Here is a 27,440-nt window from a genome sequence, read left to right as displayed (position 1 = left end):
AATACTGTTAATAACTGAAGGTGGAATCTCACATAAGACATTCAGTTGATTTATTTATAGAGGTAGCTTTTAATCCCCAAACCATTTAAAATGGCATTGGATAGTGTTCTTTATTAAAAGTGAAATTTCACCTCTTCGCTGTCATCAAGGGATTAACATAACTTGGAAAATGCTGTAAGACATACAATTTTAAGATACATTTTATCACATTTATTAAAAATTGAAAATGTATACATAATACATCACTTCATCCACAAGAATGAGAATACTACATAAGATAATTATAAAACCCAGGTGTATACACTTCTTGTTCATTAGTAAATTTGGATTCTTAGAAGTCCATTGGAACTGGCTCAACCTCTGAGACAGTATCATGAAACACATACCTAAACAGAAGGCAAAATTTTCATATTAAAAATTATAGAACAGACATACATGTTTTCATGTCTATGCCAGTCACAAACTATTACTACACTGATAGATACTTTGCGGTTTAGGTTCAGTTTTTTCAGTCACCCTTTCAGGACATTTCACACAGGACTAGAAAAAACCTCTAAGTCATCATGTTCAGTCCTGAAGTCCAGTCCTCCTAAAGGGCAGGCACCTCCTATGATCCCTCTACAACTGGATGAAGCCTTACCATGAAAACAGTCCCCCATTCTGCCTCCTTTCTGCTGTTTCACTAAGGAAGCTGTTCCAGAAGCTCACTACAAGATGCAAGAGCTTTTTGTGAATTTCCTACATTTATAAGCCAGTCTAAACACCTTAGTTCTTACCCTCGTATTGAAATATTTCTCTACTGTCCTTTCATAAAAGGCTCTTTATTCCCATAGTATTCCCTTCATTGAATTTCAACTAGCTTAAATCAGTGTTTCTTGAATACCGTAGCCAGAACTGCATGTAATATTCCAAATGACATCTCAGAAGGAAGGGCTTAATTGCACCTTATTCCTAATAGAATAGCTTCCCCAATACATCTTCAGCTCTCATTTGCATTTCTCTCTAGTAGTCGTGCTGTGACAATAAAAATTTCTGCTGTTTCTTGAGAGCTTATTATTAGCCTTGACATGCATGGTCTTACTGGGTTTTTTTTCCTGTATCTAGTAACATGCCCCAAATACATGTGTTCTGCAGATGCATTTCCTCAGTTGTCATGTACTGACAACATTCCACAAGTTTCATCAGAAAATTCCAATGTTTTTTGGTGCCAAGGTCATTACTGAAAACAATGCAAAGTCAGGTGTCAATCCAGTCCTTGGGAAAATTTCCTTATTGTTAACATCTCTTGTTCCAACTTTTCATTTAGTTGTTTTGTTGTTGTTTTGGTTCCCCCCTGCCCCCCATGATCTCATAAAACAAAAGCAATCCTACCACTGCTTCTGCTTGATAAATAATGTAGTGGGACAGGATTTTTTTTTGCTTGTTTTTAAGTGTCCATGCTGAGCTACTTGGCCCTAAAATAAAAAGTGTGTGCCCCTTTAGATCTTTTTCACCATACAAGATCTTGTCAATAGCTCATGGACTAAAGGACAAAATGAACAGGCTTTGTGTTTGACATGGCAAGGCCTTTAAAAGAAAGGGATTTAATCCACAGCTCTGAAAATGAAACAAAACAAAAAAATCCTACAAGTATTTTCCCCTTAGGCAATGCATTTAAATTTTAACGTTATGTGTGATGATGATAAACATTCATGGAGGCTTAACTGATCTCTACCAGAAGGTAATAAATGCAACTCATTAATACACATCTGATAACAAAGAAAACGGCACTTTTGAGCAGCAATCCCAAAAGCTAAGTACAAAACATAAGTTTATAACTTCCAAACAAAGGGGCAGATTCCTCAGTTTAAAGGGTGGCTCTGCTTCCAGAGATCTTACGCAAAGCTCCACTGCTTAAGCCAGACATTGAGGAAAATCCTTTCATTGTGGACCAAAGCTGTGCATTTGCCTTTTAAAATTAAATTTCTGCAAGCCACGTATATTTTCAAGGTTTGTTTACAGAAATTTAATTAAGCATTCTGGAAATAAATTTTATTTCATTTATTAAAAAGAAGATACTCTTAAAATTTATGACATTGTCTCTACTGCACTATCACGTTAAAATAAATTATCACAATGGGGTCCCATATTTCACATCAAGACAGCAGCAGAGTGCACAGTAAAAGTACAAAGTACAGTTATTTTGTCAAAAAATACTAATTACACAGAATAAAGTATTAAACACGGATCCACAAATACTGATATGAATACATAAACGAAGAAAACCGATGGACTGTTAAAACTTCTATGTAAGAGTTGTCCCTAAACATCTGCAAACATGACCACAAGAATTTAATAACCCCTGATTAAAAGAGAGTTACATTTCCTTCAAAAGGATATTTTGTTATTGCTACCGAACAAGAGAAAGAACTTTTTAATTAAAACTTCTCATCTAACAGCTGTGGCAATATCAAAGACTTTGCTTCTCCCTAAAGCAGAAAGGAAATGTGAGCCGTACTGTATAACACTAGAAGTAATTTTCATAGTTTTATACTGCCATTGCCAAAACAAAAGCATGAAACCTTTCAAGACTTTCAAGTTCCTGTTCTATTTTTTTCAAGGCATCAGAAAATATAATGGATTTTCATAATCCCCAAATGTACCTGTAATTCAAATATGGTGGTATACTGTCTACCACAATTTCCATTAACCAAAAAGAAAAACATCTCAAAACTAAGACTTCAGTGAAATACTGTATTCTATTGAACCTAAGTTGCACTATGCTAAGCTTGGTGGAGTTACAGCGCACACTGATTTTTAGTAAAACAGCAACTTCACTGAGCTCTGCTAAAGACCCAAGGTCAGCTTCTGACATCAAGTAAGAAAATTCTCATAAAACACTCATTTGATATTTACTTGAGGCTGTCAGGACTACACTCAAAACATTTCCAATTTAGTTTTGGGCAGGCATATTTGATATGTAAACTTTAAATGTTCTAAATTCAGTAGCCTTATCCATCTTATCTTTTGGGCAAGTTGTTTGTAAGTTCTTGTCACAAGGTCCCCTCAATGGGCTTGATCTATATTTGCTGGGGAGGGGTGGCAGTGGTGGTAGTGGCAGGCTGCTCCTTCAAATTGTGTTTAGCAATGATCTCTTTAAAAGAGAACTATCAGTACAATTTGTATTATGATACAGCTAGCTAGTTTTCCCAAAGTTGCAGACAAATATTGTATACTTATAAAATAGACAAAATATCCCTAGCACTGTTTAATATTCAGAGAAATGGGAACAAATCTTTTGGGGGGGGGGGGGGAAGGTAAAAAACCCATACAGAAATTACCAAAATAGGATCTGAGGAAAGTAGGATGAGCTGTAACACAAAGATATGAACTACCTGAAGCAGGACTGTACTAATGCTTTTACGTTTCATGAAAGCCAGTAAGAGCTAAAGCTAGAATCACAGGAAGGGAAGAGCACGCATTTTTACACCATCAGTTACACTAAAAAGATTCTCTGGATAGCAGAAGCTGCATAAAACCTTACTTTTCTAGACATCCATAGGAATGAGAATATGAGTTAAATAAAAGCTTTATAAAACTAAAGTGGACTCTCTTGGCTTAAACTTACTTTCACATCCCAATGAATTAAGTAAAAAAGACATCAGCTGTGGAACGGGACAATTCTGAACTGCAAGCTAGAATTCAGGACCACTACTAGATGGATTTTAAATCCCAGACTCAGTCTTGGGAATATGTCCAGAAAAATCACAACAGTTACATTAATCAAAGATGAGATGGGGGGGGGGGAGGGCGGAATCTTTGAAGAGAAGCTGAAGTACAGGAACACATAGTTCATGTTAAGAGATTATAAGCACTCTTGAAAATAAAGAGGAAGTCTGGGAGCAAATAAAACCAAAGTAAGAGAGAAGGAAATGAAAGGACAAAATTAAGAGGTAAATGGACAATGAAATAATATCCAAAAGTGTTCCCCCGCCAGGAAGAGAGCTTTCAGACATCCAGATGAGAAAATTGTGACAGGCACATTCATTTACAGAAAAAAACATCAGAAAGGCATCTACAAGGGCAAAAAGCAGAAGATACAAGTAGGCACAGAGCACAGCCTTCCTGCTGAGGTTAACACAATCTTGTCTGAAAAACAGAGGAACTGTTGGGAAACAAGCAGGATTCCTGTGTATTTTTGCATTTACTCAAAACCAAAGAAAGTTTTCTAATAAAGGCAAGGACTCAAACTTGATGCTTCTGACACTGGAAAATAATGAAACAAAAGAAAAGTTTTGAACCTACATTTATTAGGTTGAGGCAGAATTCAGAACTACAAGAGATGAGGTGAGAAGACAGAAATCTCAGACTAGAGGACATCATGGGTAAACCAGCATAAGGGAACTGAGTAGAATCAGCAAAGGAGAATGGGTTGAATCAAATTATTTATGAATGCTGGCTGAATATTGCATGCGACAGACTCAGCTACACAGTAAAAGGCCAAACCAGAACAACAAAATAATAAGTGATTATGGGAAAAAGTATTTTCTTTAGGACAAGCATTTTTATTGCAGGGAAGGAGAATTTCCCAGAAATTCTGAAAAGTTTAGCAGTGGAAACACTTTCCAAAATATTCCTGACTATTCCTGGTTTTCCACTTCATAAATTTTCTAACACTACAGTGGGAAGTGGAGTGAAGAAAGGGCTGTCACTCTCATCACAACTAGTGAAAACTAAAGAACAAAGATACAACAATAAGTAGAATCATAGAATTGTTTAGGTTGGAAAAGACCCTTAAGATCATCCAGTCCAACCATTAACCTAACACTACCAAGTCCACCACTAAACCAATTAAGGGTAGAGTAGTAATGCATTGTTTTCTGAAAGCACAAGGAGGGACAAAGAAGAAGTGATTTGGCCCATCCCTCATGTCTCACAGCAGTACTATCCACAGCTGGACAAATCCTGATACATGTCTAAGCTGTTACTGATGAAAATTTGGTAGCTTCTCCAACCAGTTCTTCCCCTGCTCCACAAGCTTTACTACTCAAAAGTAGTATTTAACATGAATCTTCCTTACTGATGCCTATATACAGTGGTTCATAGTCTAAGCATCTTGCAATAAAGATATTATTCTTCTCTTCTTTACAGCAACCCTTTAGATACACCCAGATATAGCAGAAAGATTAACTGGCTTGTCTTCTATTTCACACTACTTAACATATATTTCACTAACACAGCAGGGCATTATTAACTCATCTGACTTGTCAAGTGTAAAATCCTCCCCCGCCCCACTCCCAAATTGTTGCACAGACAGGGATTACTAGACCTGCACTTAGACAAGAACAATCACAAGCACAATTCTCAGTATTTTTCCTAATCAAACAGCATCCCATTATTTTGGAGACATAAATTCAAGACCAGTTTTTAACCACGTTAGAGGACATACTCTTCCACATTCAACCTCATCTGCATGCTTAAACATTCAAGCCATTAATGCCTTGGAGACAAATCTCTGATCCTTCAATATAACATTCCAATTTGACAGCAAGACATTAATAACTGTCCTCCAAGTACAGTTCACTAACCACGTTCACATCTATCATTTAGCATATTCATTTAGACTAAGCTTCTCTAGTTTGCTTGGCCTATGAAACTGTATCAAAAACCTTACAAAAAAGTCAAATCCACAAAATTCCACACATCCATCAAATACTTTGTTAATATGGCTTACCTCTTTTGGACACTGATTTTTGCAGGAAATAAGAAGCTCCTTTTCTTTTAAATCAGCACACGTTAGTTTTCTGTAAAAGAAAAGATGTATTGGTAATAAATTCCAAACTAAAAACAACAAAAGTCAATACAGTTAGGGGTACATTTTAAGTGTATCTCACTCTAAAGAAAAGTGGGCTCATTTGTCCACATCCTGTGGGACTAGTATAAACTACATTATTTTACAGACAAAACCACATAAATTTAGAGGATTTGAGGTATTTTAAAGAAAATGCAGAAGGAAGAACATACATGCATGGAATGAATGTTTTCAGAGCAATATGCGGAGGATAAAGCTTAAATTCACAAGTCCCATCTTATATTTAGTAAAGCCTAGCTACCCTTATCCATACACGCACACAAATGATTAAAAAGGAGTACAAATGATTAGTAAGAAGTTTTCCAATTAAAACAGCTAGACTTTGAAGGACATTAGTTGTAAAGACCTTTTACACTAAGTACATTAATTCTAATTCTTATAAAATTCTTCTTTACATACTATAAAAGAACCACATATAGATCAAACATTATGTAGATTACTATATTTGCGTAATTCAAAATATTACTGTATTATAAAAACATTATAAAAACCAGTTCTGCTCATGAGACTCCATGCATTTATAATAATTTTAGCAGTAATACCAAATAAAACACTGGCAAAAACCCCATTATATTATGAATTATAACCTTCAAGAGAAGTTTTACAACTTGCCATAAGAGTAGCTCCTATCCCCAGACATTTCAAATGTTTTCCAGTTATTAGCATTCAAATGAAAAGTCGGGTTCAGTTCTGACACTTACAAGCATTCAATATACAGTATTGATAGTTTGCAGTGACACTTTATTTTAAGCATCTGGAGACATGACGGGCAATCCCCAGGATGACAGGGCAAAACACATCGGTGAGGACAGCCAGGTGGACGGGACTTGGTACACTCCTCTTCACACTGAGAACATTCTAGACCTGCCTAACAAAATAAAAACAAGGTACTAAAGAAAGTGCCAAACATTTGTTTGTTAGATGCCATTAACAAGCTTTTATATAGAAGAAAGGGTTGAAGTGTTTTTGCTAAGGGAATCCAGCTATGCAGTAAAATATCCCTCAAGCAAAAATAATTATTAAAATATGCTTTTAAAAGAAAAGCAGAAATGCCAGTGTTTATTGGTCAAAGAGACATTTCTATTTTGCTTCCTGGGCATAAGAGGACCTGTGAATATTAGTGTTTTGGAAAATTGCCATTAAGCCTGTTAATTCTCTCTGGAAACCTGTTAGAAAAAGAAGTAATTTCATATTCAGAACTAACTTTTCCCCACCCACCATGTTATTGTAATACTTTAGTCATGACATACTGCTCTGTAATACAGGGGTGGGGAGGTTTGCTTGCTTGCTTTTAACAAGCAAACTTTAAGTAATTCCATTTCCATACGTGTACGACAGTTTGTATAATCTTCCTACAAGTATTAGCTTAGGTATATGCGGGGAGCTGCTAAGGCATTGCTTCTGCTCCATATGCTACACAAAGTCTACAAGAGCTGTGGTGTCATTCTCATTCCAGGTGATGCGATCAACATCAGCACAACATGATGAACACCAGCACAGTAAATTAAGCTCCGTTTCTAATAATTCATCCAGAACTCCAGTCTGCAATCAAATACACATAGATTGACATGATTTATGAACTGAACCTACACAACACAGTATTTTAAGGCCCACCATCACATTCAGATGCTCAGTTTCACAGAAGTCAGACAAAGTAAAGCCAATTTATCCAAGAATGAAGCTACACAATGCTTCCCCAAAAGGACTAATTCCACACCAATATTTCACTTTATGATGTTCAAAATAAGGGCATAAGAATTTAAGTTTTTAATACAGTTTTCTCCCATGTTCTTCCAGACCCCTTTGCTTCTATAGTTGAACAATTTTTGCTGAAGTTTAAAAAGGAACAGTGGTCATTTACAAAACCTAACCTCAAAAATTCACATCTAAGAAAGACAATAGCAACTGAAAGCATTTAGAAAATTTAACAGTAGCTAAAAGCAAACAGCTGGTCTTTCTGCAACATTTTCTAACACAACATGCAGAACAAACCTAAATTCCAGACAGAAAATTCACTACTCAGACATATAAGCAAGAAATTTAATCAGCCCTTTTCTTACTACACCTGCAACTTAGTCTATCAAAACAACAGAACAAAAGTTCTAAAGGTCAAAACCAACTTGAGTTTATAAAAATTCAAAGAAAATTCAGAAATGAGATTTACCTATACTTCACATGTACACAGACGCTCATATTCTGAGAATGTATTATCTCATTCAAAATGGATCTAGGAATAATCCTGACCCATTCACATTTTAATTGGTTTAACTGAAGGAGGAGGCAGACAGCCTCTTATAGTCATAACTGGAGATGCTTAAACAACTGTCACTCTCAGTATTTACTGATGTCACTCTATTGCTGCAGGTTACTATTCCACAAGTTGCACTAACAGCTCATATTCCTCAGACAAAAGTTCCACAATCATTAATAGAATAATATGGTAACTGCAATATATACAGTTATTAGATGGCAACACCACTTCTAGGACTGGAATCCACAGGGAAATCATCCTATTTAAAAGTATAACAGTAAGTTCAAATATAACATTTGTTTTGTACCCAGCTGTTTTTTTGCTCAGTTTTCTAAATGCCCATAGAGACCATGTTGCAACTTTTTCTACAGTAATGCTTTAAAAACTTAAAAAGCTGTTTTCCTCCAAATCACGACTCTTTCAAACCACAAGCTGTGTGCTTTTGATTGCTCAAAACTAGAGCAATTTTCAGCTTTGTACTTACTTTTATTGTTTCATATTATCTTCAGCAACACCTGCAGCTTCTTAATTGCTTAAATGACAGTTTCTAGTAGACACTGATAAACATCAATATATCACCCCAGTGCTTTAAGAAGTCTTCACCTGTTCTGCAACGTTTCCAGTGCTCTCTCCAGTGCAGATCTGCTAGCCTCCTCAACCCATTTACAGCTCTCCTCAACCCATTTATAGCTCTCCTCAGTAAACCATTTCCCCAGTAGACTGCAAGTGCATTTGTATATAGGGATTATCAGTAGTTCACTTGATCTTAACAGTTACAAAAAACTGACTTCAGAAGAGATTTGTCAAGAGCATTAAACAAGGTTTTGATGAAAACAAAGTCATGTATGTTAGCATAAAACAAAAAAGTGTAGCATCTGCAAAATATATGATATTGTCTCAGTTTTATAGTCTAAAGAAGTATAGATTAGCTAAATGTCACAGCATCAATGGGAACAGAACACATGCAAGTCACCCAGTGGAAATGGGAATAGATCCTGTGCCTTCCAGCTGCAAATTCTTTATTTTCCAGTTAAAACTGAAGACAATGTATAAAATACACAAAAACAAAAGCAAAAAGGAAATCAACCTACCTTATTTCCATCTGCACTGCTGTTCAATTTAGTGACATGATGACATTCTTTCATACAGGTGTGATTCTGACAATCAAGAAGCCGCCCACAAGATCTTTTACATGAGTAGGGATTTGCAGAGTGACATGGTAATGGACTAACCTAAAAGTTATAAATAAATGGATAGATAGTGTACATATACACACATTGCACATGTATGCTGCATGTGAGATATATACACACACACACACAGAGGTACAGCATCATTACAGAGAAATTTTTGTTCTTGAGTATCTTTGTTAAAAGAAGAAAACCAGTGCAATGTCTATTTGACCTTTTTTTTTAACCTTTTTTTTTTAAATAGACTTTAGGTTCCCATCCCAACATAACCACACACATTTGTTTTACAGTGATTATACCAAGTAAAAAAGCCCACTTCATTAACTAAACAAGCTGTCTAACTTCTGCAACATAGTTTCCTTCTTTTTTTTTAAACAGACTATTACATTCTCAAATGTCTTAATGTGATTTATTCCTTCTTTCTGAATTACACTTGTGCCTTCCATTAAAGGTTATGAAACTGATTTACAGTTACTGCAGAAGACAAACAAGAAGTTTGCTTTCACATGGCTAATTGTGTTATGGTCATCATAAACCCAAAACATTTTACAATTCTACAAACAGAAAACAACCTGCAAGCCAGAAATTCTAAAACTCAAATACTGACTATATCAAATATAACTCCCAGGAGTAGGGAGGGAAAGAAGAAATGGCTCTAAGACAGGACTAGGATTTTAATGTCTTATGATATATTTGTACTTTCTAATTTGAGGCTAACACTCCAGTTAACAGAGTTGTAGTACTATTCAGAGCATCTATCTAGAAGCCTTTAATCTTCATTGGTACTGAAATGGAGTGTAAACTCCTAACTTGGTTAACTAGGTTGCTTTCCTAAAGTTGAATAGTGCAAGTCCCTCCATATCACAAGTACTAGAGGAAACTCACTGTTCCCATTTTCCAACCATTATGTAATATTCATATGAAAAAAATTAGTTTCTGTGATGCTGTCAAAAAAATTTTTTTTCATAATATCATGATCATTTTGCACAGAAAACCAGAAACTATTTGTGATGTTATTACACAATAGGCTAATGTGACATAACTCACTTTGACTAGACTAAGGGTGCGATTTTGTTACAGCTTTGCACTGTACCCCTTCCTTTTCTCTGTCAACTCTACAGTCCTAATTGCACACTCCTACCACTTACTTTGAACAAGTCCTACCACACATCGGTCTTTAGAGCAAGACAATTCAACTAATCAAAATGGAAGAGAATGACTTCATAGAATAAAGTTCCTTGTCTTTTGCTAGGTTTGCAAGTTGATTGGCCATACAAACAGGTAAGCACTGGAACTGAAATGAGGGAAGAGAGGATGATCCCCCACAGGACTGAGCGAGGGACATTCTCCCTTCAGCACTGCCCATGCTGATTTCCCTCAATCCTAAAGCAAAAATATACAAAGTAGGATGTGAATCCACTTGCCTACAGAAATATTTTCCAGGCTTCACCCAAAAAAAAAAAAAAAAGACTGTATTCCACAACAAGTCACTGCAAAATGCAATTCATTCACAAGACTTCTGAACTCCTCTACTTCTCATCCTGACCCACAGAGACTCTGAACAGGAGTCTGCATGGCAAGCTGAACATCAGGCATTGGATACACAGGAGGAAACCTTGAGGGTATCGTGTCCAACTGCTCTCCCATCCCTATGTCAGAGCTGAAGCTCATTATGCTGGCTAAAGCACTAATACAACCATAGTAAGTAGGCTGAATGCCTGGTTCATGCCACCCCCCTGCAAACATCCCACAACTCAGTCTCTGATGGCTTATGTTTCTGTTGACCAAAGGAGCAAAAGCCAGCAATAGGCCTAATAAAAAGAGGGTCTGAAGTGGAGAAAAGTACTATACCCAGCAAACACACACGAGTTACCAAAGCTTTTATTGTTCCTAATATCCTGTCCCTTCTCATGCTCCTCCGTCTCCTCCTCCTTAGAGTCACAACTTCCTTTCAGTAGCAACATAAGTAGTCAAAGGATGCCGGAAGGCAAAAGAATGAATGAAAAGGTGTACTAACATTAAGATCTGCCACTGCCCACTTCTCTGCCTTTCCTTGCTCTCCCATTTCCACTCAATTTTTTATGACTACTGGTTCTGCTGCAGCTCAGGCAGTAATAGCAGATTAGCTCTATGGGTGCACAGTTCAATATGCTGATGTTTACATACAGGAGGGAAGCGTTCATAAATGCATACAAGTGTTTTCTCTTTTGTTAACAAAAGTAAATTAGTTTGAGGTGAGATTACTTGTTAAGAGCCAGTGTGGCTGTAAAACATTGAACAGACATTACCTGGGTTTTTTTCTTTTTAGAGATCTCAGAACAACACAAAAATGTACAATGCACATAAAATACACTGTAAACACCTCCTCTCACACACACACACATTAACAAATCATTCTTTTCATTGACTGCTATCAAAATCTCAGAGATTAGGACACTTCATTCCACTCCAGACACTGCTAAACTTCAGGAGGAAGGAAGCACTGCGCTCTACTGGCTGAGAGAAGGAATGTTTAATCTAGAATATTACATACCATCAATAAATCTAAATAATTAAAGTCAGGTATAGACTCTCTGGGATTTTTCCTTATTTTCTATACTAACCCATAAAGACAACATGACCCAAAGCCACTGACTGATTCTGCTAAGACTAGCATGCAACAGAGAAGGAATTTTTTTTTTTAAACTATTCTATCTATATATAGTTATATATATAATATTTATTATATATTCTATTATATATAGTTATAAGTATGTACTAACTGGAACCATGCTCTCTAATAAAAAGAGCCATACTGTCCTCTGTTATGGGGAGGGACATAAACTTCACAGCCATGTACATCTGAACAGTACCAACCCAGTAACATTGTCTAGAGCAAGTTATAGATTGGGTCAGTTGACCACAGCTTATATTTTGTTTGTACATAAATTCATGAAAGTTAGGGTGAGATTCAATATGCCCCATCACAAAAGATGTCATTGACTCAATAAAACATTGGCTGATACACCTGCAAATTTTTGATACACTGTAGAAAGCAAAAACAAAGCCCAGCTGTTTCAACAACAAATAGGCACAGTTGTTGTTTTCATCCATTTTCACAGCACATTTTTCTTTAGCAACCAACAAGCTGCAAAGTAGCTCTATGGAAGCTGTATTCACAACTTCATTGGATTAATAAATGTGCTGCACAGACTGCGGATATGTAAACTTTGTTAACAACATTTGTAGATGTTGCCACCGCATAATCAAGCCACCATTACAATACATACCAAAAGATTATTAAAGAAGGTCAAAGAAAAAAAAAAAAAGGGGGTGTCTTTAAATAATTTTAAGTCTTTACTGCTTTCCAGAATTTTCTACTAGCTTAAAATGAGACTAGGTTTGTTATAGTATTGTTAGCTGCACTTCAATAGTGAATTTATGCCAAAATTACTAGTAGGGACATTCCCAGATAAAGCTGTAATAGCAATATTTTTTTTGAAGATTAGTTTAACAATCATCTTTTAAAATTGAGAAAAATGAGTTGATCTTAAGTTTCATGACTTTTAGAAATGACTATGAATACTGATGATAGTTATTTAGCTTCAAGTGTCAATTAAATTTTCTTCTCATGTAAGCCAAAACGGACGACTTCATCCAAAACAGAAGGCTGCACACCAAAAACAAAAACTAATAAGTAACACTAAAGACGTTTCCACTATATTGTCCAACTTCATCCATGCTTGCTTAGATCCAAGTCCCATGAGAGTTTTCCTGTATGACACTACGTTTCTTAGCCTTTTAAAATAAACACAGCAGTTCTAGAACTGAGGAAAGCGTGTGACAGGCAGAGAATAACTATAGAATGAGGGAAAAAAAAGCCCAGAAGTATACAACAAAAAGACACCCCCCAAAATATTTTACACTATTTAACCAACTGCAAGAATACACAAATAGCTTCATAAAGCTTGAGTTTAAATTTCTGTCCAAAACGCTAAAAAGTCAAGGAGTTATATATTCTTCAGAAAGGAACTAAAATACCTTCTGATATGTAAGCCCTTGTGATACGGTACTTCATTGGTTTTAAATTATAACCAAAAAAAAAAAAAATGCTTGAGCCTGTCCAAAGAAGAGCAACGAAGCTTGTGAAGGATGTAAAGCACACGTCTTATGAGGAGCGGCTGAGGGAACTGGGGTTGTTTAGGCTGGAGAAAAGGAGGCTCAGAGGGGACCTTACCGCTCTCTACAATGACCTGGAAGGAGGTTGTAGTGAGGTGGGTGTTGGCCTCTCCTCCCAAGTAGCAAGCAATAGGGTAAGAGGAAATGGCCTCAAGTTGCGCCAGGAGAGGCTTAGGTTGGATGCTAGGAAAAATTTCGTCATGGAAAGGGTTGTCAAGCATTGGAACGGGCTGCCTGGGGAAGTGGTTGAGTCCCCATCCCTGGAGGTATTTAAAAGACGTGTAGATATGGTGCTTAGGGACATGGTTTAGTGGTGCACTTGGCTGTGCTAGGTTAGCGGTTGGACTTGATGATCTTAAAGGTCTTTTCCAACCTAAATGATTCTATGGTTCTGTGATTCTATATAATATTTCTCTTTAAGACTTTTTGCAGACTAGCAAAGTAAGATATACTTCATATTCCACTTCAAAAGGCAGTTTACATGACTCACCTCATGCTGCCCAAGACACTCCCTGTTAAAGAGAGAAAAAAACAGAGATTTAGAAGACATGTATTTCTTTAAGGGACTTAAAACAGTGACAGTGCTTTTCACACAAGAATAATGCAATCTATTTTTAAAAAGTGCAAACTAAGAGAAAAATCATCTATCTATGCAGATCAATGCCTTCTTTTTTTCAACAGTTGTTTGGATTGCTGTATTTTATGTCAGCAACCCCAAAATCGGTGCTTCATGTGCAGATTAATTATAGTTGTATATGAAATTGACAATTTTTATTTTAGAAAATTTATTTAGAAAATTACCTGAATTGCCTCCAAATATCTTCTCCTTTAGTTTTACTAATATATCACTTTATATTTTTCAGTTATTCCATAGAGAAAAACTGCACACTGATCAGAACTGTGAAGGTATTAAATGGCGACTCGTTCAAACACTGATCTCCTAAAAATTATATCAATCTTTTGCTCAATTTATTTTGAAAAGTATCTTTTTCTTTTTACATCTGATTTCATGCCATCTCCTTCCCAAGTATTATTTTCATTTCCCTACTGAAACCGTATAAGGGACAGTAATGAAAACATCATTAATTTTCAAGCTAAAATACCTGTAAATCAGTTCCTAAAAATTTTCGAAGAGTATTTTTAAAAAAAAAAAGTATCCCTGATAACTTCTCTAACACAAAGCAACTACCAATAGCCTCGGATGGTCTTTAGGACAGCAGATTATTAACAAGAGCAATCAGTCTTTCACCTAGTACAGCAAGAAGCAGATCTAGTACAGGAGCCTGCTCTTCACTCTATATAGCTCAATTATCTTGCAACCAAGATCATTTCCTATAACCAATTAATTCGGCTTCTAGGACTTCTGCATTCCATTGCAGCATTCTTCTGTTCCACTGCAAGGGGAAACTGCTTAACCAGCCTGATTGCCTTCTGCCATGTAAATATTAAATCTGCAGATGAGAGGTTCCCCACAGCAACCTTGCATTCAAGTTAAGATGTAATGGTGTCACGTGAACTACTAGATGCATTAAAAACTGTCAGGATCACTGGGCTCAAAGGGTCATGGCCAGTCGTTTGTATCCTACTTGGACACCAGTTACAGGTGGAATTCTTCAGCTTTCGACCTATCTTGTTTAGGTTTTTTTTTCCCCAGTAACTTGGAAGAGACAAAGTGCACCAATTTTGCTGACAACCCTAAAGGATTGTGTAATCAGTACATTCGAGGGCAGGAATGCCATTCAGAAGGATCTAGACAGATTAGACGAATAGGCTGAGAGGAAATTCATGAAATGCAGAGACAAAGTCCTGATGGGTTGGGGATATAACAGCAGTCTTTCAGCATTAAGGGCAAGTTACTGAGAAGATGAAACCAGGTTGTTAATTGAGGTTCACAGCAGGAAGGCAAGAGACAACAATCATACTCTTAAACAAGGAAGGTTCTGACTGGATGCACAGTGGAAAGAGGAAAAAAAAAAAATCAGTATAAGTATCATCAAGCACTGAAAGAGGTTGTCCAGATAGGCTGCAGAATCAATGTAGTTTGGGGTTTTCAAGGTCCAGCTGGAGAAAGCTGGAGCAAATTGGTCTGAATTCAGTGCTGATCTGCTTTTAGCAGGAGGCTGGACTAGATGCCCCCACTCCAAGGTACCTCGCAGCCTCAATGGTTCTGCAAAGTTAACAGAGCAAATAATTTTCCAGAAACTCCCTTTTAACTACTTACAGAAACAGATACCAAATACATTCCATACCAAATCTCTGATGGCTCATGTTCAAAGATACCAAATTATTAGAAAAAAAAAACATAAAAAAGTATTGCAAAACTTCAGTGGTGAAGGATGGAATCCCCACTAACATCCATCCATACAGAATACGATTATTTAAACTATTCCCCATTATCATATTAGTTCAAATGCCACTTCTAGCAATGATTCTAAGAGCCCTGCTAATGATCTAAGAAGGTATTTTGCTTTGTAGCAACACATTACTTTGTATCTATGGTTTTGTTTACTATTATTATTTTGTTAATTCAGGAAACTTCTTCTCTCCTATCACTTTCATTAAAAAAAAAAAAAAACACATTACAGTTGCAAAGATCCATCAAGAGAGTTAGGAATCCCAGAATTAATGTGATCTAATTCCAACAGAACCTTAATTTGCCTCAAGCACTATGAAATGTAACAATGCTTCTTCTAGTTAGAAAATTAAGTACAGCTTTTCCAGCATGGTTTCCTTCTCACTTAGCAGACTTACCTCCTCTGGGGAGGAGTCTTCAGACTAAAGGAGGTGATTTTGAGGTTGGAATTCAGAGGAACTAGATGTGCCCTATATAATGCATGATGTTACACAATGACCTCTGCTGGATACCTACATGAGACAGTTTCCACAGGCATCTACCCAAACACTGAAACCAGACTATTCATTAACTACACATTTTTCACCTTTTGGGAGTCTGGCTTTGAACTTTCAGCCCAAGTATCAGAAGTACTGAGCGGTCATAGTTTTGAACAAAAGTACAACCTATCATAGTACAATCCTTGAGAAATTAAGTTCTAAACACTTCTACATAGGTAATTAAAAGGATATTTTTGATCACCTTCCTCTGTCTACTCACTTCTTAATGAGGAAGTGTTATGTCTTCATTTTATAGAGGGATGTTTAAAAAACAAATAGGCACTAATACATGTGAAGTATGCAGGGTTTAAAACAGGAGACTACAACACAAAAACAGACCAAAAAAACCCAGTATTTCCTTTTTCAGATAAATGTTGATTTCTGAGTCCTTATTCCACGATATAAACAGAAGTTCTACCAAATTGAAAAAGAATGGCAAAAAGAGTCATCATCATATCTTTCCTTGCATCCTCAGCACCGTCACAGAAACAGTTGATTTGGCTCTACTCAAGGACAGAACCTTCTGGACAAGTCAAAAATAGAAAGGAGACAAGCAAACGGAATGAAGGGTATCCACCTGCCATTCATTAGCATATAACAACTAAATAACTGAGAAATAAAACAGCAGTTCATTACACATAAAATTACAATCCCATAAACCAAACAAGCTAGAAATTATACGGAAAAAGTTGTATGTTACTGAAGACTATCAAATTACAATGGCTGTCTTTGCAAATTTCGTATTTTTCTTTTAAGGTAGCATTGCGCACAACATGTATTAGAAACAACCAATCTTTACTAACGCTATCAGTCCTTTCATATACACCACAAAAATCTCTATTAAGCAACCACCAAAGCTCCCAGTTTTATGAGAATAGCGTTCACATAGGCTCATTGCATCTGAATAGGAAAATATGGTTATTTTCATGTCCATCTCTACAACAGTATAAAAACAAGCAAAAAAATCTCTTCCATACCAAAACTTTCTTTTATTTGTTTTCTTTTTTAATACTTACACTGGTACAGGAACCTCACAGGGAGGGCATGGTAATGCAGTTTGAATAAAAGCTGGCTCAGATGGCTGTTCCCAAGGACCTGCAGACTGATGCTGAGAGCAGAAGACAACACTAGTTGAATACAAAACACAATTGGAACTATCTGCTTGACCATAACCAAACTTATCTAGAGAGATCCCAGTTCGATCAAATCCACTTTCTAGTAACTAGCTTTTTACTAATGGAAATCTCAACACCCCCCTACACACAAAAAATTACAGTTTCATCCTTAGCATGGTTAGGGATAGAAAAGTGAAGGCCTGTGGCCCTACTGCTAAAAATTAAGCACAAAGCCAAACAAAAAAAACCAGCAAAACAATTCTAAACATTTACTAAGGTAAAAATATAAAAATATTTCAATTACTAAACAAATGATATTATCATCTGTCCTGGTTTCAGCTGGGATAGAGTCAGGTTTTTTTTTTCCTAGTAGCTGATACAGTGCTGTGTTTTGGATTTAGTATGAGAATAATGTTGATAACACACTATGTTTTAGTTGTTGCATGCATGTGTCATGTTTAAAGATGCCAAACAATTTCTCACTTCTAACTTGTGCAAATTTTGACAGTTTAGTAAATATTAGAGTTAAAACTTATTTTTGGTCTTACATTAAAAGTAATTGCTTACATTTGAAATTAAACATTTGTAATACAATTTTAACAAAAATCTTGTAATTTCTAAGTAATTATAACTGCTGAAAACTGCACATTGAATTATATGTATTACAAAATTAATTAGATTGCAACAAAGGAGCTAGAACCACTCAGTTTCACGGTTAAGCAGTATGTATACCTCTGTGCTTGATTATTTATTTACCCTGGACTCCAAAAGCCTCCAACAGAAGATTAAGGTCAAAAAAGTGTTGCTCGTATTTCAGAATACAAATAACACACCATTTTTCATTATTTACTTACTAAGCCAGTTTGCTTCACAAGTGCTTCATCATGACAGGAAACAGGGCACAAATGACCACATGCTAATGTTTTCTGGCAGGACTGGCGACACAGAGGACACCGGCCAAAGTGACAATAGTGTTTCTCCTGGGTAGAGTGGTGACAGGTAGGTGGCCGGCTGAAGTAAAATCCAAGAATGAATCAACATGACAGGAAGAAATATGAAGTTACTGTCACTGGACAATTATGCTCAAAATACAAAGAATTGAGACAAACAAGTTTGGTTTGTTTGGGTTTTTTTTAAATGAGTTTACTTCTCACCTTCAGCAGTGGTTAATTACTGTAAAATTACACAGGAGTTCTAAATTAAATTAAAATCAAAGTTAGGTTTGCATATTCAAACAGCTATTTCAATCCTAATTCTACTCTGTGCTAACTAATCTTGCTACACCCCAGCAGAAAATATTCTCCTTTTTCCTTTTGCTAGTCAAGTTTGCTAGGTAAACTGCCTCATGGAGGTACTTCAAAACATACCAGAGGTGACTTGAAGGGAGTGGGACCACAAAATTAGAAACGCTCAGTGGGACTAAACCACTCCCTTGACAGCATCAAGCTCCTCATGAAACCACAGCATCAAGGACATGTCTAATAGGAAGGATTATTGCTAATCTCCATCTGCATCTGCATACTCAAGAGTTCAGAAAACTGAGAAGTGATATCTGTAATCACATTAAAGGTATAATTTTTGCCTTCTAAAGTTATATTTTACTACATTCTTTAAGGACACCTTAAACTCCACTGAAGAACTAGAAACACACACAGTTTCTATACTGACCTGCACAGCTGTTTGCACTTGGGAGGTTTGATGGTGCGCTCTCTGCCACAGGGCACTTTAATGACAGTTCTTCCACAATTACATTTCACATCTACAGTCTCTGGACATGGATTACAACTACCTAAAAATAAATACATTAACAAAATATGATAATCTGAATAAGATACTGATTAGAAAAAATGGTAACTAACATAACTCTGAATATGCACATGGTATAATTCTCCTATTCCGTTTGATCTAAGTAATAGATGGCTGTTAATTTTTTATTTCTGCTTAGTTTCAAATCCCTTTTGGGAAAAAGAATTTCACCATTCTTAAAAAATAGTAATACTAAATCTTGATTATTCTACAGTTGTTAACTGGTATCAAGCTAGAAACAATCCCTCTCTCATTTTAAAAAGAAGTCAGCATTATTAAATCCCAGTCATTTGGATCACACAACACTTAAATATTTGCTATTTCTATTTCAGTCTTACATACATATGACGACATGTCATCTTTCGTCCATATTCAAAAGATAGAAAAGAGACATTGAAAAACTGGTACAATAAAGTTTCGCACATTTTGTACAATATTAAAGAAATGTTCATCCTCTACGTATAATGCTTTTTTGAAAAGATCCTCAACCTCTATAAAGTTACTCGTGCTACTAACCTGATATATTTTTAAAAAAAGATATCTGTAATCTATGTTTTAATTTATAGCTCTCCCACACTATTTCTTCCTCAAGTGCCAACTGCTAAGTTTTATTATTGAGTAATTAACAGTAAGAATATGCATCTTCTAAAAAAAGCAAATTTAGACGTGGGGTTTTGGCTTACTAATGTTGCATTCTGAAGCTTTAAAGAAAACAATGCTTTGAAAGCATTATTGACACATAACTTTTTAAGCAATTCTGACTTGTTAGCAGGATCTGAGAAGCAACACCTCAAGAAGCAGATCTCTCAATGACAAAAGGCTACTGAAGAAAAAAAGGATGGAAGCATACAGTCTTTATATTGCAAAGTAAATTAAATTATAATGTATTATCAGCACACATAAACAGCACTTTTACAAAATAAACTGAAGGTCTAAAGCTATGCTGCCCAGAGTGGCTAATATGTGTACAATTTACTCAAATATTCTATTAATGAAGACAACTGCCTACATTCTCAAAAAGATGAAAGGGCAGAGATATGAGCCGGAAGTTAGGGTGAGAGCACGCTGTTCTCAAATCAAGTGTTATAATGTACTACAGCAGGAAACAAAATATTTCTATTCCCTGGCAACACATTCTAAATTTCAGCAGGCATGATTAAATACTTAAGAAAAAAAGATATATAAAAATCAAACCACAAACAGAGTAAGTTAAGTTACCTTTTTTCATTAACTCCTGCTAAAGGCCAAGTGCTTATTATCAGCTATCTCTAACAATTCTGCGATCAGGTAACTTTTAAAGGACCTGATCTGGCAAGTTATTTTCTAGGAGGTATACTATTTCCTTTAAAGTAAGTGGTCACTGAGATCTGCAGCTCACTGCAGAATTAACCTGACCTGGTACTACATACTGAAGATAAAATAATCATAATTTCAGCAGCTATTAAAATATTGGTGCATAAAGAGAAACACATGAATATTTTGAAATGAAGAGTATTGCCTTTATTAGGAATATATTCAAACATTCTGACAAGATTACAAATTGCACTAGATTGTAATTTGTTAAAGCACACAAGTTATTTTCTTTTCTAAATTTATCATCTGATATAGTTACTAGTGTCATTAAATGCAACTTTTGGCAAGAGTTAGCACTTAAATATTGACAATTGTACTGTTCTGATAAATTACATACACTTTAAAGTGTATATATTTGATACTTACATTCTCAAAGTTCACTTTTGTTTTCTTATAGACACTGCTTTATTATTTTTATACTGCTGTAAGTTATTAGAAACCATTGTCACTTTTAGCCAGGCTGTAAGATGCAAGTATTATCAAATATAAACAGCTATTCAATGGGAAAGTTTATCCTATAATGCAGCATTAGCTCCTTAGTTTTCTAAACAGAATTTTATTCTATGATTTAGTTATCAACCAAACTAATGCAGAAAAACGATGTTACCAGTCCTGTTACTGTCTTCCGACAGTAAAAGAAAAAAATTATGTATTTCCAGGATTTTGGAGGGGTAGGGGAGAGGGAGAAGAAAGGAAGGGGAAGAAGAGAAGGGGCACAGTTAACAGAGAAAAAACAAACCACTAGTTTGTGGTGACAGATTTTATAGCAGGTTAAGTGGGACAACTACCACATTTACCTGTCCTGTCCTCTTAGGAATCACTGCCTCAAAAGCAAGAGTGGCTGAACAAGTTGTGAATTATTTCCTGAGTTGTTGCAATTTATAGTCCAGAATGCTAAGGGAAATTACATAGGCTACTCAGCTGCTGTTTCAGCAGGGCAGCAGCTTCTGTGGAGAAAATTGCTGAGAGGGCAGCCACTTTTTGAGTCATTCCAATTTAATCTCCTACCAAGCAAATATCAAAGCAACTGGCCAGGATAAAAGCTGCCAGGTGATTTTGGCCATTTTCAGCATCTTTTTAACCAAGGTCACTGGATGCAGAGGTAAACTTTTCTGTTATCCTTCATACAGTCAGTAATAAGTTCTTATTTTCTTTTTTACCAGTAAGATACCAATAGACATTCACATTACATCAGCTTTTTTTTTTTTTTTAATTTTAAGGCCACTTGTATCACACATTGTATTCCAGGATTTTTAAAAACCATCCAGACTCAACCAGTACAGTCATTTCTATATGTAGTTGGACTTTGTTATGCATATTCAGCGAACCAAATTATTTGGGAAAAAAAAGGTCAAGCTATGGATTTTGAATTAAGCAGCTGGAAAGGGGACAGAGCATTTTCAGAGGAACAATGCTAAGCAAAATTACCAAGTAAAAACTCAGGTTGTCATTATGCAAGTCCTTAAGCTCCAACCAGCACTAAAAACCTTTCAAACACACTGCCCCCACAAAAAGCCCACACGCAACAAGGGAAAGAATTCATTAAGCACCACACAGAGTCATGCACGCATGAAGTTTGGAAGAAATAAACAGTATTCCATCACTGTGGGGATCCTTCACCTATTCTTACCTCTGTGGCAGCCTGAAGGACATTTGTGATTTCTGCAGCCTAGAGTCCGCCCACAGATTTGATCACAAGGTGGACAGTTTCCAGAACAGCACTATTTAAAAAAAAAAAAAAAAAAGCCAAAAAACCCCTCTATATAACTGAAAACTTAGACATTTCTGGTATAAATTTGCCTCTTCTACTATCTCATTTTTTCAATACTTCTTAAAAAATTTTCATGCAATTTAGTCAAATTTCCTCAAATTTATGCCAGGTATAGGAAGGAGGTCATCCATAAAGTTATTTTAAAAATTTCAAATTATAAAACAACAAGAAAACACACATTTGAAAGCATCATTTCAACATACTAAAAAGGCAGAGGGCTTCCAAAAAGCACAAAAACATTCTAAAAGTTCAACTTCTTATAATATTTTAATCCAAAATAATTTCAGAAGATGACACGTAGGATATCCCACAGTTTGCCCCATTACTCTGCAATTTCTTCCACTTTTATACTATATCATCCCTGGCACAAAAATGTTTTAAACACTTTTACCTTTGTAGTAAAGGTCAGATAACTTTAGGATCAGTTATCTACTTTCTGTTCTTATATAAAGTAGTGATGTGGAAGAATCAGAACACATCACAACACCACCATGTCAGTGGACGCCAGGTCAGGAGAGAACCCCAACTTCTCTATTAATCTGAAAGGTACCCTCCTTCCAAACCATACAACGAAGGATAGCAATTAGGAAGAGAAACTTGGATTTTTTTAGCATAAATTAAAGATCTCAAGATTGCATTTACTTGTTTTGCCATCTTTTCACATAAAGTAAATTAATTGTAATAATAATACTACTCAAAAATACCTAAGAATAAAACCATTTTTCATGCCTCTCTGTGGTAAGAGGTCCAGCTTTCATAATGTCTTAATTCTCACACAGCAGGCAACTTTCAGGCCTTCTTGAATCAATAAACTGAAAAGATAGGTCTGAGCTATCAATCATTCCTTTGACTTCAAATGAGAAGGGAAACAAAACTCAAATTCCCAATTGTCAGACCACTGCTCTTTGCAGAGATGCATATTAGAAGGTGGGATGGAATGCTGCATTGTCAAAAATAAGAGTATGTCCTTTGCAAAGTTATGATATTCCCAGCTCTTCCTACAAAGTAAGGAAATAAATGGATTTAACTACTCGAGAATGCATTAAGCATCAATAACTACTCAAGAATCCGAAAGCAAAACTGCCTTCTGCAACTGGAAAGTTGTCAAAATCCCCTTGCAGTTTTTAAGGCCACTGAGTTTTTCTTAGTGACATGCTGTTCAGAGAATTCTGGTACACTGCAAACTAATTTGAATGACATTGAAGAAAACTCCTCTTTCTATACAATAACATGAGGTGGAACAACAGATTGATGTGATTTATATATAATATAAAATATATCTAAATTAAAAAAATGTTATCTAAACAATACATTTGAGAAATATCATCTCTGGACACTTACCTTTCTCCTACATTGGTGCTTTTGGCAATCACGAATTTTAGTACACTTTGTTTCACACAGATAGGGCTTATGACATGGCATGCGTTTAGTGTGCTTTCCACAGCGACACTGTTTTTCAACTTCCTGGGCAGCAAGATAAAGAACAAAGCAGGGTTTTGTGGTTTGGGGTTTTTGGTTTTTTTTTTTTTAATTAAAAGAGTGGAAAATAAAATGTTCTACTACTAGCTGTAAAGAAAAGTTCATGGGAGAGTAACATTACAATGCTCTATCACAACAGGAAGTATATCACATGCTTGGAGCAGATTACCTATCTGTGCAATAACTACTTGGGGACCTTGTGTCCATATTAACACTGTGCTCTAGATGTCACCTCGGTGTAGCCTTAGCCTCACCAAGAGGGACGCCACTTCAAAGGAATCACTCAAGTGTGTGGTACAAGATGTCAAAGGTAAATGCAAGAGAAATTCATACAAAAAAGTCTCTCTTCTGCACAGTAAACTAGATTCATACGTCATGTATACAGATAATTTAAGAAGTAGGTGAGCAGGTTTATCTGAACTTCATCCCAGCTACCATGTGCTAACTACTTTCACCATAGACTTTGTAGCCAAAGCTGGATCAGGAAGAAGAAAACTGAGAGCAGACAGAGCAACAACTTTATAGGCCAGACCACATGTCATGGTTTAACTCAGCAGGCACCACACAGCCACTCGCTTACTCCCCCCGCAAACCAGGATGAGGGAGAGCAGAAAAGGCCTTGACTCTGTGTAAGCACTGCTCAGCAATAACTAAAAACATCCCTGTGTTATCAACACTGTTTTCAACACAAATCCAGAACACAGACTCATACTAGCTACTGTGAAGAAAACAAACTCTATCCCAGTCAAAACCAGCACACCACAGAAGCTCCACAGATATTTAGAGCAGAGCAAAATATTATTTTCTTACTAATAAGGAAATAATGTTATGTTACAGCATCTTCCATTTCACTAATGAAGAAATAGCTTAATAAGACAAAGCAGCAAGGAAGTGAGAAAAGCTGGGGAAAAAATTAACTGTCTTTTAGATCATAATTAATTAAAAAAAACACAAAACAAAACAAAACCAACTCAAAACAACAAACCCCTCATCCATGCCTCAATTCAGATACATAACGCTCAACTATGAATTCAGAATTGTGTTGGGGCAGGAGAGGGATAGGGAAAAAATGTGTTGCTTTTAATGAACACAAAGTCATAGATTTTGTGATAGATATGATTTCATCTTCCTTAGGAGACTTACGCTGTTCCAGGCATATAGTGTTTAGAAACCCTAACAAAATGCAAGCCTGCCACAGCAAGACTAACCTGTCTGCATATCTCACAGGGACCTCGATGACAGCGCTGTGAACATCTATGGATGCCACATTCCAGAACTTTGTCACAACTATCGCCACAGGTGGGCACATCTTCTGTACAAGGCAATGTAAACTCTAGATGAAGAGAGAGAAGCACAAGCAAACACTTAGAAAAAAGCCAAAATATTTAGGAAAAAATGCACTGCGTAATATGACTTCAAATGCCAATTCTCTCTCTTTTTTTTTTTTTTTAAAAGCTTCTCTAGAATTATTCAATTATTCACATTGCCAATTAAACCCCTGGTACTAAATAAAGCTTTGAAAGACTTAAGCAAAAAACTTAATATAAACTGTCACAGTTCACTGCTTGTAAGAACTTTTTATGGACCCTGCCCTGCAGAATTAACCTAAACTACTGACTGTCAAAGACTGGATTACTTTTTTTTTTAAATTTATCTTATTTTTAAAAAAAAAAAAAAAAAAAAAAAAGGCAGCTTACTGGATTTTTCACATGGGCAGGACCTTTTCCCAGAACGAGGGCAGTCTCCACAGGGACCAGCATGACAAACTTGTTCACATGTGTGATTACCACAAGGCAAAGGTTTCCCACACATCTGGAAAACTCAGAGACACCAAGTGAGTGCAATGTAACAGAACTACATACCAAGACAAATCAACCTAAGGTGAAAAACTAGGTGCGAGAGACATCTGGATGGAATTTAACTCTTTCTGAATTTTGTTAACAAATCTTGTATTCACTGACTTCGCCAAATAAAACTGATCACCCCTGCAGTGACCCTGACTGGAAGACCACTGTATACTGGGAGTTAGTGGTCCACATAACAGTTAAACTGAGTAGTCCCAGGCCTGTGCTTTGCTGCACGTACAGCTTGGCCTTCAGACCTGTGTTGTGCTGCAGACATCCCTTGGCCACAGGATAAACTTACTGTAGCAGAGGAGATTAGAAGCAGCTCCCACTTGGTGCCAGTGATTATGCCACCTGCATGTCCTTGCCTTTATCGAAATGTGCAGAAAGGAGTTCTCATCTGAACATCCTTTCTGTCTGACAGTAGAGATGATGAACAAAGTTGCTTTCTTGTAACAAAACCCTACAATAGCTTCAATGATCAAAATGGGGTAACCCTTTCTACAAATGGGGTCTGCACTGCATGCTGCACATGGATCAGAGGCCCATTCAATGCTGCACAGCTTGGGGTTCCCAGCATCTAAAGGGCCATACTATTATTTATATTATACTCTCTTTCTCTATAGTGTTAGCTGAAATAAATCACATTTTAATTGATACTTTACAGAGGCTGAGTGCCTTCCTTACTGGGATCATAAGGACAAATTACCTCCAGGTGCAACCTCTCCCCCACCACTTAGTTTTTTAAGGTTTTTTTTTATTTTTTTACAGTCTGTCAATCCATAGCCCTGGTCCTGAGAATGAGCTGCAAATATACTTCAAAGAATGACTCACAAAGCTTTCATTCTGTTACAGTCACTAGAAGTAAATAAGCATGAAACTCGTACCTACTAAGCTGTGGTTTCATGCTTATTTTTGAAGATAGCAGCTGAAATTTCAACCTCAAGTACAAGAAAACAGTACATACAAGGTCAAATTCATTTCTAGCTTAACCCTAGCACAATCCCAGAGCAGTGACATTTTAACTACTGTCAGAAATTAACTGGGCCACCACATAGATCCATTCTCAAACACTGCTGCTTATATTTTTGATTGCACTTTCAAAACCTAAAAAATAAAATTATTTTCTTACTGAATGAGTTTTTCCAGTCCTTAATACACTGAGTAATCAAATTTTATAAAGATAAGAAATAAGCTAAGAAGGACAGCTTCAACACACCTGATCACACTGCCACTGAGGACTCGCACAAAGTCTTTCTGCTGTCTGTCTTCCACAGATGCACCGCTGTTTACTGACTCGTGGACAAGGCTGACAATCTCCTATATGTAATTGCAAAGTGACATTGAGAGTAGGAATTGCGAAAGAATGATGTTATCTTAACAATTAAAACAACTACTCCTCTGAAGTTTAAGAAGGCAGGTCTACCTGCGTGACAGGAATTCTCACAAGTGTGTTGTCCACACAGCAATGTTCGTCCACACGGCAGGCGACATGACCATTCCTTGGCACTGCACCTTCGCGGCACTGGTTTAGCTTTCTTACAGTGACAGGTTGTGGTGACCATCTTTGGGCAAGGTGGACAGGGTCCTAAGTACAGAAAAAAAAAAATACCTCGCTAATGGCCATTCAGCAAATGCAGCCTTGACTACATCTGGTTTATTCTGAGAATTTTAAACATAGTTAGCAGATTTTAAGTAAAACTGTGTAACAGCTACATAAATACAGGTCA

At 36.3% G+C, this 27,440-nt stretch overlaps 1 protein-coding gene across 1 annotated transcript in view; it reads right to left on the bottom strand.

The window, feature by feature from the left end:
- Window positions 1-27,440, bottom strand: part of NFXL1 (nuclear transcription factor, X-box binding like 1) — a 47,435-nt gene that overhangs the window by 13,590 nt on the left and 6,405 nt on the right. The window contains exons 6-18 of the mRNA XM_075709055.1: window positions 27,137-27,298; window positions 26,930-27,030; window positions 25,564-25,678; window positions 25,075-25,199; window positions 23,729-23,851; window positions 22,247-22,337; window positions 19,126-19,246; window positions 18,312-18,468; window positions 17,359-17,450; window positions 13,941-13,962; window positions 9,194-9,334; window positions 6,553-6,719; window positions 5,714-5,783 (exon numbers count right to left, since the gene is read on the bottom strand). Of these exons, the coding sequence (XP_075565170.1) occupies window positions 5,714-5,783; window positions 6,553-6,719; window positions 9,194-9,334; window positions 13,941-13,962; window positions 17,359-17,450; window positions 18,312-18,468; window positions 19,126-19,246; window positions 22,247-22,337; window positions 23,729-23,851; window positions 25,075-25,199; window positions 25,564-25,678; window positions 26,930-27,030; window positions 27,137-27,298 (1,487 nt within the window). The remainder of the gene's footprint in view (window positions 1-5,713; window positions 5,784-6,552; window positions 6,720-9,193; window positions 9,335-13,940; window positions 13,963-17,358; window positions 17,451-18,311; window positions 18,469-19,125; window positions 19,247-22,246; window positions 22,338-23,728; window positions 23,852-25,074; window positions 25,200-25,563; window positions 25,679-26,929; window positions 27,031-27,136; window positions 27,299-27,440) is intronic.

This window comes from Pelecanus crispus, chromosome 4 (assembly GCF_030463565.1).
Source record: "Pelecanus crispus isolate bPelCri1 chromosome 4, bPelCri1.pri, whole genome shotgun sequence".
Lineage (NCBI taxonomy): Eukaryota > Metazoa > Chordata > Aves > Pelecaniformes > Pelecanidae > Pelecanus > Pelecanus crispus.
This window is presented reverse-complemented; position numbering and strand designations above follow the sequence as displayed.